A 15,286-nucleotide genomic window follows, 5' to 3' on the forward strand; every position below is an offset into this window, starting at 1 on the left:
CTACATGCACACTGAAAAAGTAGTGCATACACCATATTCACGTCACTTGCTTCAACGATATTTTGATAGTATTTTGTATATTTGCTCCCACCTTAAGCAAGGCACTGCCAGGGAGTTCAGGCCCAACATGTAGGTTTTGTTAGGGGAAAAACAGTTTTATAAACTTCCACTGTTTTAGAAGTAGTTTAATTATTTTTAAACTTCCTCAAAATAGTTTGTTTACATTTAATAATGAACTTGCAGTGTTTGTAACACAAATACTGCATCATTACGCTACTGTAGGAGGACCACAGCGTGAAGCTAACCATTCTTTTTTCCCCACTGCTCTATCTGAACAAAGCTGAAATGGTAAAACAGAGTAAACCGCTAAAAGCAAAGATGACTTTTAAAATTCCTTCAGGTTTAACAATCTAAGGTGTTATTAGTAATGCACATAAGGGTAGTTAAAGTATATATAGATATAGATGTATAAAATACATACTGTAAAACATCACTTTAAAAAGTCAGCACTATTCCATATTTGTTATGCTATTTTGCTACATATAGCAATGTTTACTGAAGTTCTATCAGATGTTGTTTATTAATTCTTGCTTTACTTTTCAGTGTACAGAAAATGCATGTTATAAGTCCATTCTGCCAAGTGCTATAGCTAATGTTGTTTTGCAGATGTTAGCAAAGTTTCAAAATGAAGAGAGCATTTAAGAGTAAAGATAAAATAAGCTAAAATTCTACTTAAAGAGGAAAGAGACTTTTACAGAACCATCTCCCCATCCAGACAGCCTAAAAGTTAGGGCTAAACTTTCCCAACTTTGGTGGCTAAAGGTAGGCATATAAACCCTCATTTCAGAGATAAAGCTGAGCACCCACAGCTTCAATAAGAATTTTGCCTGTGTAGTGTATACAGACTGCAAACCAGTGATAGGCACAGTGAGTCATAAATCTGAAGGGATATTTCTATTTTTGTTTCTTAAGAAAAGTCCCATCCTGGAGCAGATTTGGGAGTTTTGCCATCAACTTCAGGAGGCCAGGATTTCACCCTAGGTTTTCTCCAAAGCAACAGATACATTCTTTAGACTACATTATATTACATATATTATTTAAAGTGTTCTATCCCAACTGTTGAATACACAAGCTCCCTGCTTCTCAGTTCCATATTAATTTGTCATCCGTTGATTATTTCACTTCCTTTCTAGGACTCATCTAGAGAAAACACCACAAACTACAACTAATATGGACAAGCAGCAGGCTTCAGTACCATCCATCTCAAAGGCAGATCTACTGCATGTAGTTTAAGAACTTTCAACTTCAAAGAAGTCTGCATGTCTTATCATTTAATATATATTTTTATTCTCTAAACATTATGCAGTTTCTCTAGTTAACTAAAGTATTGCAAGATTTCCCTATAAATATAATACTATGAACATATTAATAAAACTGTTCTCTGGCCTGAGAGGTCAGTGCATTAACATTTATTTACTTATGGGCTTTGGTTCACTCAGTTATGTCAACACTGTTACAGCAAGAAAAAAAATAGCCTATTTCTAGATCCAAATCATGGTGACACGGGTCAGTGCTCTCAACTAAAAATCAATACATATAGTTCCCATTGGTCTAGTATGAAGGATTCTAAGGAAGTAGAGAGATTTTTAATGCTTACCAGTACATGGACTAATCAAATATTAATTCTGATGTGTCAATATTAGTATTTTGAATATTTTTAATTTTAGCAGTGTAAGCAGTTCCACTTACCACTGTAGCACCCCTTTGGTATCAGAAACTGCTACTGTGTGCAGTGGCGGCCTCCTCTTAACCACTGCTTTAGCCTTGTGATGGCCTAGCTCTCTGGCCAGGTGATCTCTTAAGTTCAGTTCTGTCCCATTATGGGGTAATAAAGTCCAACTACAGAATATACACCATTATCCAAGCAAAAGATCCTCCTGCTCCTCTCAGGCTTCACTGAAGTTCCCTATTCTTCACCCGTACTCCTGGGGACTGCAGATTTCTTTCTTTGCTCCGTTGGCTGAGCACTGCCTCCCAGGTCTCTTCACCTGGAAGCCCTTCTTCCTAGCCCTTCCCCTCTGCTTCCCTTCCTACTCTAGCAGCTTCTTTCAGGGTCTTCCCTGCTTCTTACAAGCTCTATCTCAGGGCCTCTCACAAGAATCTAACCTGCTCCTCATGGTTTTCTCCAGCCTGCCTTCATTAGGCCCTTTCCAGAAAGAGGGGGTTCCCCAGGATCCTCTCTCCTGGGTTTCTTCTTTCACTGAGTTCTCATCCCTCTCTGTGTAGTTCTCTCTGAGCCTTTCACAGCTTAGATCTCTAATTGTAATTGAGCTACCAGATCAGGATCAGCGGGGGGTTACTTGCGAACGTCACAGGCAAGGCTGAGCCCAACTCCTCTTGACAGGCTAGCCAGCTTGTGAATAGGGGATCAAAATATTATTCTATTTCTATGCCAATAACAAATGACCATTATAAATAAGGCATCTGTCCACATAATATAGAAGAAAAGGGGAAAAGGTATATATCATTCTGACGTTAACCATGACTAGTCTATGGATGATGGTCCTTCTTCCTGAGGGAGAAGGGTTCTTCATTCCTTGCAACTAATTCAGAGATAGGTATGTGGTATGAAATTTGTTTTCAGTTCCTTTTTATTTCTCCAAAAAGAGGAGGAAAATTTTTTGAAGAAACACACGTAAGCTGGAAAGCAATATTTGCTTTCTCAATTTAGAGGGAGTTCCTGCAGTTAAGAGGGACTGGCTAAACCCTCTGGAGGAATGGCACAAAGACTGAAAGAATAAAACAAAATGTACAATTTTATGTGATCCAAGGGAAATTTATCTGATGTACAGAGGGAGCTGGTGGCCTTTTCTGCATAAAGTGAAGCTTTGTCAGTGCCTAGAGTCCTCTCTTACGTCACAGGAGGAGTTGTGGAGGAAGTTCATTCTGTTACATGTGCAGATACGCTGAACAGATGAGGGACTAGTTGGAAAGAATAGGGAACCAGAGACATTTTAAAGAATATTGATATCACACTTCCTTTTGATCCGTAATGGCTTTTTTTGGCAAGACTGTTACCAGGGGGAAGTTTATGCATTATCCAAAATCCAAGTAGCCACCTGTTACTGATGGAATAAATGGGCCAAAATTGGAAGAGGGCTACCACAAGGCAGCTGTAATCGTAAGTTCAGTTACCTGACTATTCAATTTAAGGTGTTCCATCATTTAGAAAAGGCCTCTAACTACTTACTATCTAGATAGTTGTTCAAATGCCATTATCCTCAAGTCTGACATTTTAAAACACAGAAAACAGCTGTGGAAATGTCTGTGATTAGAACAAACATTGATAATACTTTAAGACAAACAGATTAAGACAAAGACCATCCTGGACTAGAACATGGACAGGGCTTACTTACAGCAAAGAGACTATGTCCAATTTTGCTTGGCAAGTGAAGACAGAACAAAGATGTAGACCATGGAGTGGAATTACCAATACAGAATATACACACTATACTTTACGTTTACACTTCAAAACAGATATTTTTGTTTTTTTGCCTTTGCTCACACATGTATTAGTTCTTTGTGGCTCTCCATTTGTCTGTTGGGGGGGAAGGGGGAAAAGACTGCCTTTTGCCATGCTCCTTGTCTGTGTTCTATGATATTTCCTCCTGCTGCTTTGTTTCTATGTGTTCGCACATACTGCAGACTGAAAAATAAAAGACTACAAAGTTAATTTCACATTGTAGCCTGCAACAGACACAGAGTACAACGATAGACACACTGTTTGTAGGTTAGAGAGGCAAAATGCAAAGATGACATTTCAGAAAGCAAGGCAAGCTGTGTAAGGATTGCTACATATATGCCTAGACAGCAACTGCTGGGAAAATGTCTCTGCTGTACAAAAGTTCCCAGATGGAAGTGACAATATTCTGTCAATTCAGAGAGTTTGAAAACTGAGTTTCATGCACACATGCCCTTCCCTGTATGTATTTGCACCAATAGGATATTAAACAAGATATTTTCCACGTCGAATAGTTGTTTACAGAATTAATTCATACTACAAATGAGAGACCAGAGCATTCAAAAATATTTACAAACACAGACTGACTCAAACTTTAAGATATAACCTAATCATTAGCTGCCTGGGGTTAGGAAGAAACTCACCCCACAGGCATGTTATTGCTTAATTATCCAGTTATAGGGGTTTTATACTTTCCTATTCAACATTTTCGTCAATGATCTGGAAGTAAATGTAAAAATCACTGCTGATTAATACTTGTGGGCAATGCATAGATTGGTGGAGTGGTAAATAATGATGAGGATAGGGCAGTCATACCAAGTGCTCCAGTTTTCTCTGTAAATTGGACAAAACACATTTTTAATATTAATAGTAATTATTTTCAGGGAGTTCTATGGCCTTGTGTTACACAAGAGGTCAGACTACATGATCACAATGGTCCCTTCTGGTGTTGGAATCTACGGGCATGGCTACACTTGCAGATGTAGAGCGCTGGGAGTTAAACCAGCCTTCGGAGACCGCAGCAGGGAAAACGCTGCACTGGCGTGGCCACATTAGCAGCTCTTGCAACGCCACAAAGAGCAGTGCATTGTAGTAGCTATCCCAGGGTGTAAGTGGCTGCAAAATGCTTTTCAAATGGGAGTGGGGGGGTGGAGTGTGACAGGGAGCATGTTGTGTGTATGTGGGGGGAGAGAGAGTGGGTTTTTGGGGGGCTGAGAGCATGTCAGCATGCTGTCTTGTAAGTTAAGACAGCAGCAGGACATCCCCCCGCCCCTCAAAACAATGTGGCCACTTGACTTCAGGGGATTATGGGACATTTCCGGAGGCCAATCGCAGCGCAGTAATGCAACACCTCATTCACACTGATGTCCGGGCGTTTCAGCCAGGGCGCAGCAAGCTTTATGCTTGTCTTGGAGGTGGATTACCAGGAGCGCTCCAGCTGCAGAGTCCAGGCGCTCTACGCGCCTTGCTAGTGTGGACACATTGGGAGTTAGGACACTCAGGGAGGCTTTCATGTGCTCTAACTTGCAAGTGTAGCCAAACCCTTTGAATATAGCCAAATGCAAAGTTATACATCTAGGAACAAGGAATGCAGGCCACACCTACAGAATGGGGAAGGGGGAACTGTATCACAGAAAATTGTGACTCTGAAAAGGATTTAGAGGTCACAGTGGACATGCAACTTAACATGAGCTCCCAGTGTGATACTGTACAAAAAGGGCTAATGTAATCCTTGGGTCTATAAACAGGGAACTAGTAAGTAGGGATAGGGAGGTTATATTACCTCTGTTTACAGCACTGGTGAGACTGATAATACAAAACTGCATGTAGTTCTGGTGCCCATATTTTAAAAAGGAGGTTGAAAAGTTGGAAAGGGTGTAGAAAAGAGCTGCAAAAATTATGCCTGGGTCTGAGACTTGGTGCTGCAGGTTTTTTGTTTTTTTTGCAATGCAGACATACCCCAAGAGTCCCAAAGTCCCAGTGAAATAAAATATTGCCAGATCCACCACATATTTTACTTAGGCAAATCTCCAACTAAAACCAGTCAGAGCTTCACCTAAGTAGTTATGCAAAATCAGTTCAGAACTCGGAAACTTAATTCTCATTATCTACAGGACAGGAAAGAGTTTTCTGATTTGGGGGAAAACTGGCAGCAATGTCTTCGCTTCTGTCATACATAATCTAGATTGTACTGATTAGACCTATTCAGAATTGCTGTTAGCCCTACATAAATTATATTATTTGCTCTTAAAAGCCATGGTCCATGCCGGTAGCTCAATAATCTCAGCCTGTCTTCAAGTCCCCCTTGGCTGTAGCTGTCTTTGTATTCATGTATTCACAAATACAAATGCCTAGCAGAATAGGATTCCTGTAAATGTCAACACCCTGTTTGCTCATGAGAACAGCGAAGGCAGGCACAGTGAGAGTGAACAGGGAAGTGCTATATGTACACTTTAGGTCATAAAAAACTAATACAATGCTAGGGGCGAGAGGAGTTATTTTGGTTTTACTAGTTTCACCTGAAGTCTAATTTTTAAATGTAGACGATGTTGCAACCCTTGCATGTTAATCTGCAATTTTTAAGTAGTATATTAAAATTGAAGCCATCTGTATCTCTGGTCCTTTAAAAACTTTTAAAGTTCACTGGAATATTTATTAATGCATTTATAAAACAGGGAGAATGGAAGGAGAAATCTGAATAACTGCAGTTTATCCCCCTGTGATTATGGGACACCAACCATCTGACACAATTACTTAACCTAAACATTTTTCCAAGTTAAAAATGACAGCAGTACCTTCCTGTAAGTGAAAAAACATCACAGTTCTAAGATAATGGTACTTCTCAGATCCTAGAAATGGCCATCAGCTTCATTACATGCCTGAGATGAGCAGTTATATCATGACCACATGCCTTGCTATGCATTATTCCTTACATAAAGAATGTACTGAATTCAAGAACCTGCATGTACTGATATTCAAAGCTTATTCACATTTATTTTCAGGCAGAAAATTTCAAACGCACCTATGGGAGTTAGGCACCCATCTTCAATAGAAAACCAATGTGAGTTGGGCACCTAAATGTTGCCAGCCTCAAACATGTTACTACTGCCAATCATTACTGCTGGGAACCCACCTGCATCAAAATGTTCAAAAGGTCAAATGTGTCAGACAAAAGAGGAAAAAGTCATATGAGACTCAGAAGTCTTGTATTCCTGTGGTCTTCTGACAGCTGAAGCTGCTTACATCGCTGTCCCACCTCATCATCCACCTTCAGCCCCCACCCTCACCTACACCCAACAGCACTCTTAGATGATCCTGTATGTTTATCTTCGAGGAAAGACACACAATACCCATCTCAGCTAAAATACCTGCAAACTCCCTTCACTTAAGAGTGAAACAAATGCCAAAGGTCACAGTATAATTTATAAAACTCAAGAATCACAAATAAGGAGAAACACACATTTTCCATGACTAGTAAAGAAAATTAATATTGCTCAGCACTTGACCAGCTTGACAGTCCAAAACAGCTCAGAAATCTAGTTAGAAAAGCTCCATTTACTTAGCACTTGTGTGGACAGGAACAGAGCTGGTGAATGCAAAGGCAAGTGAACTGGGTACCTGTATTTGAATCTGAAATTAAGGCCTCTTGTTTTAATCACTAGAGGTTTGGAGAGGGGCTTTTTATTAGCATATATATTTAAATAAAAATAAAATCTCACATGTGAGCTACAATAAAAATGGCTACAAACATAGTGGAATTAGTGAGGCTTTGTGCCTGTGGTGACCATCATATCATCAGGTGTTTCAGTGAGCGTAAGTAAACAACATATGACAGAGGTGTGTATATCGCACCTGCAGTATAATGTGACCCTGTTACATTTGCCAGAAAAAGAGTGCATACAAAACTGCAAGTGCTGAGCACCCCCAATCCCCATGAACTTCAAGAAAAGTTGAGGGTATTCATCAGCACTTTGCATGATCCATCCAGTTCTCTGGTGAATAGTGAGCAAACATAATTCTTGGCAGAAAGGCAATTATCCACTTTCCCTGGCCATCATACACAGGGCTTAACTGTGTTTGCTGCTGATATAAACCAATTTGTGAAACATGGTGCTACAGATTTGATGGACACCTAGCATCTGGCTATTCTGATTAAAGTTAGTTTCCCTAGAAAGTGGAACGAGAATCTATGTAACATGAGGTCAAAGGCCAACTACTTCCTGACATCCTAAAAGTGAGGCTGCCAAGATTAGTGAATTTACAGAATCTTTATTTTATAGTTTAACAAACGAATTCTGATCCATGGGTTACAGTGTCAATGACAACTCATACTCCCTGGTTTAGAATCAGATTACTCTCCCCAATATCATTTTATTATAAAAAGTGTTAAATCTTTCAGTTACTTCTGTGGTATCCATTTCCTCATTTGAGGTAGAGAGCAATTTTTACTTAGTTGACATTTAAAAAATATTTTGTATGCACTGAAATGTACTTAAAATAGTTTTAAAGGAAGATGCTCCTGGAAGAGTCAACTGAACGAGAAAAAATAAAGCATTTTCACATTAACACAACCATTAAACCCTGCTTGGAGTAGCTGAAAAATTAACGGCTGGCCAGACTTACCAAAATAGGAGTATTAATGATTGGCTAGAGATTCTCTTTCTTGAGGGAAAAAACTCTATACATTAATTTGGATTAACGAAGTATTATTGTAATTCATCAAAAAGGGATTTAAAACTTTATGTATTCTAAAATACACAGTTCAAAACATAATAAAAAGGAACTACATCTTTACTTCAGAAAGGTAGTAAAAATTCTAACATCCTTTTAGCTGACCTTACTATAAGCAACTAACTTCAAATCTGTTTACTGTCTATTATATTGCAGATCCATGCCAAATAGCCCATATTCTTTAAAGAAAAGCAAAATTAAAGAGCATGAGAAGTCTAAAAAGTGATCACTCTTGGTCAGACTGTATGTTCTTGCTACACATTTAAAAACGTGACCTAATGCAAAAGCAGTACACACATAGCACTGGAGGTGACACTGAAAAAGCCCTAGATCAGGGGTTCTCAAACTTCATTGCACCACGACCCCCTTATAAGAATACAAATTACTACATGACCCCAGAAGGGGGAACTGAAGCCTGAGCCCAAGGGCTTCAGCCCCAGTCAGTGGGCTTTGGCCTGGAAAGTGGGGCTTAGGCTTCAGCTTGGTCCCGGGCTTCAGCTCAGCCCCAGGCTTCAGCTCTGGGCCCCAGAAAGTCTAAGCCAGACCTGGCAACCCCATTAAAATGGGGTGGGGACCCACTTTGGGGTCCCAACCCAGAGTTTGAGAACCACTGCCCTAGAGAGTGGATAATACATAATGTATCAGCATGCCAGCAAAACAGAACACAATTTCTCCCCTGAAATAAACAGCTTACACTATTACACTTGACAGATCTTACAGGGGGACTAATGGCACGAGGATGAGTTTCTCTGCATTAATCAGATGAGACAACCTCCCTACTTGGGCACAATCAATGGTCGTGCTATGAAGCTCACTCCTCAGCGTAAGGTTTCTAAGTTGTATCACTTGGAATTCTTAATTGAAGCCACATATTTTTAAGAGTCATGTTTTTCCCCGTTTACTTAGAATAACGTGGTCAAAGCATGGTCGATAGCCCAAATGTGCCTCACAGCCAATATCATATTTAACACAGAGCGTTGGAGGATACATATCCCATTGTGTGATGGGACATTCTGATTTAAAGCAGAAGACTTTCAGGTGAAAATGGACCATCACATCAGAGGCGGATTAAGATGTATTGGGGCCTTGGGCACAAAGAACATTTGGTGCCCCATACCATGGGGGCCTAGGAGTGCCAGAACTGGGAACTTTTTAAAAATGGGAGGGCCATGCTTGCCCACTTTTTAACATCGGCATAGTAGCCTCGGGCAGGCATGGCATGGCAGCGGCATGGGCGCAGTTTGGGAAGGGCAGGAGGGCACTGCCCCCCCAAACTGCAAGCCTTGGGCCAGAGGCAATAGGAGGAGCAGTGCCACACATGATTGCTGCCTTGGGCTCAAAGCCCAGGTGTCTGCAGGGGCAACCTGCCACCGGAAGCAGGAGGAAAGCAACAGGAGCAGCCTGACATTGGGAAGGGAGGGGGCAGGAGGCCAGACCAGAGTCCCTTCCTCTGGGTCCCACCAGCAGCAGCGTGCCCTGGAGGGTGGGGACACGGATTGGGAGCTGCTCTTGGGTACCCTGGGCCCGACACAGAGCAGGCGGAGGATCCAGGGTTCCCCCTACAGCAGCCCAGGCTCCCTGGAAGGCTCCTACCACTGTCCAGCACTGGCTTTCGGCCTGGCCAGGGGCAGTGCCCTGGGGGAAGAGGAGGAGCAGGGGGCAGGGCCACAGTTACAGCACCGGTGGCCCCCACACTTCTACCCAAGTTACGGGCTCCTGCTAGGGGCCCCCAAATTGGGCCCCGGGCACAGATCTGGATGGATCTGGAGCCTCCCCAGACAGTATCTCAGTACTAAAGAGGACAAGTGCAACTTGCTCCATTTTACGCTAATTAGGTGTGGACTTCAAGGCAACAGGCTGCTTGTTTCCACACCTGAGGCTTGCATTATCAAAGTGTGGATGCCCATGACACAGAAGTTTCCTCAGACCTTTTGTTTGGTATTTCCTCTCAAAAATAAAATCATAGAATCATAAGACTGGAAGACACCTCGAGAGGTCATTTAGTCCAGTCCCCTGCATTCATGGCAGGACTAATTATTATCTAGACCATCCCTGACAGGTGTTTGTCTAACCTGCTCTTAAAAATCTCCAATTATGGAGATTCCACAACCTCTTCAGCAGCAGCTGCTGAAGACAGATCCAATTCAAAGTGCAGCAGTCAGCATAGACTTGCCTCCCTGCTCTGAAATCCACTACCAGATGGCACTGCACTGTTCAAAAAATTGGGTATAAATCCGGACAAGTTAGAATGAGGCTAAATTAGAGGCAATTTATCAAACACAAAATATGCTACTAAAACATTACAAGTGCAGATTAAAATTCTCTGCTACAAGGCCACCACCAACCTGAATGTTAACCGACTGAAAAAGCTGTCCCCTCCTCCCTCCACAGAACACATCTCCCTGGTAATCACCAGCATACCAAAGGCAGCTTTTTAAAGGCTGCCAACTACTGAACATATTCACCTTCTCATATAGTTCCTTGTCCTTTCGTTTTTAATCATGACAATAACCCAAACTACCCATGCCCGATTCAAATGAGTGTTAAGGCAGCACTACCCACTTTCACAGGAAACCACAGAAGTTAAAATAAAACAAGGCTCTCACTTTTGAAGGCTGTTGAATTTTAATCTCCTGGGAGTCAGATGCAGAATCTGATTTGGTGCCACCGGAGTTTGGTTTCTCCTTTTTTCTCTTCTGTTTCTTTTTTTTCTTTTTAGCTCCCAAATCCCCTCCAGGACTTCTGTCAGGAAATTCAGAGAAGGTAAAATGAGAAAAATCAATACCACAAAGCTTGAAGTACATGAAAGTTAAATTTAGAAAAACCACTATTCCTACATATGAAAACTAGTAACAGTCAGACATGACACAAGGAGGGAAAAAAATCAGGACAAACAAAGGAGTAAATTGCAGAAAAGTTCTCTATGTTAACTTGATCATTTGCTTTCCATTCAGTCCCCTAATTTACAGGGCATTTGGGCACCATGTAACAGTCAATGCCATCCCCATGGCTTTTATTTCGCAGAAACATGAAGTGGCAGTTTTTACATATACAGCAGAAGTTGTAATGTCTCGCTGAACAATTTTATTTAGCAGGAGTCATTTTGCAGAAAGAAAGGGGCAGGAGACTTCAGGGAGGAAGAGAAATATAGTACTGTAATGCACTAGAGCTAAAACTTGCCTTATGTATGTCTGCAGAAGTAATAATTGAAATTTCAGAATATAACTCTGCATTGAACTAGAAACACTATAACCACAAACACAACATGAACATTTCTGATATTTCCAGCAATGAATCATGGGTGGGATTTTCTAAAGTGCCTTTGGGATTTAGGTGCACAGGCTACACTGAAAGTCAATGGGACTTCTGTTCCTAAATACCTTAAATGCTTTTGAAAATCTTTCCCCATGCCCTCAGATACTCTTGATGTTTATCAATAGCCCACAAAAGGATTTGGGAAGAATGAATGCATCATTCAACCATGGAGCAACCACACTGTGAGATGCAGGGAGCTGAGTGCGAGGTGCAAAGTACGTCTGTGATTCTGTGTGAGCTGGTTGGGATGGAGAGAAAGTGATATGGGAGGTTGAACTGACAGCACAAAAAGGTCAGAAAGCCAACCCTCCTTCAGCCATGCTGGGGCAACGAGGATGAGTTTTCAGCTTGAGGATGATCTGGGGAATGATCAGGATCAGAGGAAAAGCGTACAGGAAAACCGACTGCCAGCTGAGATGGAAGGCATCAGTCAGGGAACCTGGACTGAAGCCCTTGAGAGCAAAAGAGATGGCATTCCCTGTTGTCCCTTATAGCGAACAGATTGATCATTGGGATGCACCACGCTGCAAAGATGACTTGCAGAATGCTGGGCTTCAGAGACCATTTGTGGCTCAGTGAAAAATTCCTGCTAGGTGGCCCACGAGATGATTCTGGATCCTGGCAAGTGAATGGCTATTGGAGTGATACTTTAGTCAATGACAGGTTTCAGAGTACCAGCCGTGTTAGTCTGTATCCTCAAAAAGAAAAGGAGTATTGTGGCACCTTAGAGACTAACAAATTTATTTGAGCATAAGCTTTCGTGAGCTACAGCTCACTTCATCGGATGCATTCAGTGGAAAATACTCTCGTCAATGAAGAACTGCCACAACCTGATCGCTTCTTGGCAGAGATCCCTGAGCATGCTCGCCCTTGCCTGTTCACATAATAGATTATGGTGGTATTGTTGGTAAATATGTGAACTACCAACCCCTTGATGTGGTCTATGAAAGTGAAACAGGCATTATAGATGGCTCAAAACTCCAGGACACTGATATACAGTGGAGCTTCCTGCTCTGACCACAGGCCCTGAACTTTCAGTGACCCCATATGTGCTCCTCAACCTATCAGGGAGGCATTGGTGACAAGTCCTGGTTGGTAAGGGCTGGGAAAAGGGAACACCTTGATATACATTGCCCTGAACCAGGCACCACTGCAAGGAGTCCAGGATCAATGGAGGAAGGCAGATCAACTTGTCTAGGGGGTGAAGAGTTGGATAGTGAACAGTCCTGAGCCACATATGAAGAGGGCAGAAGTGTAAACTCGTGAACTGAACCACCTGCATACATGTAGATATGTGGCCTAAGAGCCTCAGGCATATGCAAACTGTTATGGAAGGTTGAGACAAAGACAGCAGACCGAGACAAAGACAGCAAGATGTCTGGAAATGGTCAGCTGGCAGAAACGCTCTCTAACTCGTAGAGTCTATTAGGGCCCCAATGAGCTCCATTTATTGAATGGTACTTTCTGGAATTTAGGATGAGACCCAGATGGTTGAATAAACACAGTGTAATGCATAAACAAGAAAGGACTTCTTCCCTGGGCCTACCCTTGAGTAGCCAGTCGTCCAGATCTGGGAAGACATGGATTCCATTCTTCCTGAGGTACGCAGTCACCATGACCATGCATTTGGTAAAAACCCAGGAGGCACAAGACAGAAGGGAAGGTCTGCCTCCTGAAAATGACAGTCTGCCACAACAAACTGGAGAAATCTTCTGTGGCTGAGGTGAATCACTGCATAGAAGTAAGCGTCCTGAAAGTCCAGAGCAGCACCCCAGTCATCCAGACAACATGAGGAGGTTAGCTGATAGGGTGACCCTATATAACATCATGGATATGATATATTTGTTGATGATGCGGAGGTGGAAAATAGGTCTTATCCTTCTCTTGGATTTGGGAACCAGGAAATACCAGGAATCGAAGCCTGACCCCGGTGTTCTGAAGGTAAAAACAGTCCTGGTTGGTAAGGGCCTGGCAAAGGACACTGCTCCTATGGCCAGTAATGAGTAGACCTGCTCAAGGAGGGGATCCTGTGAGGGGATCCCTAAAGAGGGACAGGGAGGGAGGTTGCGGGGGGAAGAGTAGAAAGGAACTGGGCAGCATAGCCCAATCTGACAGTGTTTAGGACCCAGGTGTCAGTTGTAATCAAGCCACAAGCATCATAAAAGCCAGTGAGCCTGTCCCTGAATAGAGATGGGTCAAGGAAGTGATGATCAGACCACCACTCTGGACCAAGGAGTCAAAAACGCTGCTTGTGGGCAGGGTGACCAGCCAGACCTGACTGCCTCCTCCTCTAGGATCTATGTCCTTGTCTGGGGTAATCCCACTGTCTCAAGGGAAGAAAAGGCTACCCAAAGATGTGTTATGGATGGTATTGTTGCTGCTGCTGCTGGCCAACCAAGTGGCGCCTCTGCACTGCCAGTGTATACACCCCCAAGGAACATAGGGTGGACCTAGAATTCTTGAAGGAATCCAGGGTCTCATCCGTCTTGTCTGAAAACAACACCCAGCCATCAAAGGGTAAATCCTCTATGGCCTGCTGCACACTGAAAGCAATGCCTGAATTCTGCAGCCAGGACACCCTTCTCATGGTCACTGCAGAAGCCATCACTCTGGCCAAAATGTCTGTGATATCCAGCATAGACTGCAGTGACATCTTGACCACTAAGCAGCCTTCATTGATAAATGCCCGAAGTTCCTCTCTGGAGGTTTCAGGGCAGCTGGTCCACAAACTAAGACATAGCTGTCCAATTTAAAAAATCATACAAGAATGCTTGCTGGTTCCCAATCTGCATTTGCAGAGAAGGAGGAGGTGTAAATCTTCCTGACCATTAAATCCATCCTTTTGGAATCCTTTGTGCTTAGGAGTGGTCTTAAACCTGCCCTGCCAGGCCCTATTGTTCACTGCAGTTTCAACTAGGGAATTTGGGTCTGGATGGGAGTAAAAGCTCTCAACCAAAGATGGTGTACTCCAGAGGATCTTTGCAGCTCTAGGAGCACATCGTTGACAGGGAGAGCTACTCTCCCAGGAGCAGACGGCTGCAGAATATCCACTAATTTATGGGTTTCCTCCTGCAGGAATTCTGCCTGAATGCCCAGGGAAGCAGACAAATGCTGCAAAGGGTCTGCCGCAAAAGGTCTTGATAGGCCTTGAAATCTTCTGGTACTGGAGAAGAAGAAGTCACTTGCTGGAGGATTCTCTGCTCCTTGAGGTCTTCAAACTACAATTTGAGGACTTCAATAGCACAGATATAGGTGTGAGGTCTTTTTTAGGAGTGGTGGGTGAAATTCTGTGGCCTGCATTGTGCAGGAGGTCGGACTAGATGATCATAATGGTCCCTTCTGGCCTAAATATCTATGAAAAGAAGAGCCAGACTGAATCACCTGGGGACGAAGAGAAGGTGGTTAATGGGCTCTCATTCCAGGACTGGTGGAGCTGGAAGGGGCAGCTCCATACAGGGAAGGCTCACTGGTGCCTGAATCTGCGGTGGGTCCACAGTTCCCACCACCGATCTGGCTGGCGACCTTGTCTTAGAGCAAGCCGAGAAGCATGACCTCCACAATCCAGGAGTGTCCCATGGATTCCATAGAGACCACGGGTAAGGATAGGGCATTGGTGGCCAGTAGTCACCCCTTCCCAACTGTGAGATGAGTGCCAATCCCAGTGCCCATAGTACTCCATAAATGGTCTCCGAAGTGGGTCAGGTGATGAAGAATGGGAGG

The 15,286-nt window shown here is 42.9% G+C and overlaps 1 protein-coding gene across 1 annotated transcript in view; it reads right to left on the minus strand.

The window, feature by feature from the left end:
- The window catches only part of NMT2 (N-myristoyltransferase 2), a 55,167-nt gene that overhangs the window by 30,182 nt on the left and 9,699 nt on the right, over nucleotides 1-15,286 (minus strand). Inside the window, exon 2 of the mRNA XM_048838043.2 lies at nucleotides 10,858-10,993. Within this exon, the coding sequence (XP_048694000.1) occupies nucleotides 10,858-10,993 (136 nt within the window). The remainder of the gene's footprint in view (nucleotides 1-10,857; nucleotides 10,994-15,286) is intronic.

This window comes from Caretta caretta, chromosome 2, assembly GCF_965140235.1.
Source record: "Caretta caretta isolate rCarCar2 chromosome 2, rCarCar1.hap1, whole genome shotgun sequence".
Taxonomy (NCBI): Eukaryota; Metazoa; Chordata; order Testudines; family Cheloniidae; genus Caretta; species Caretta caretta.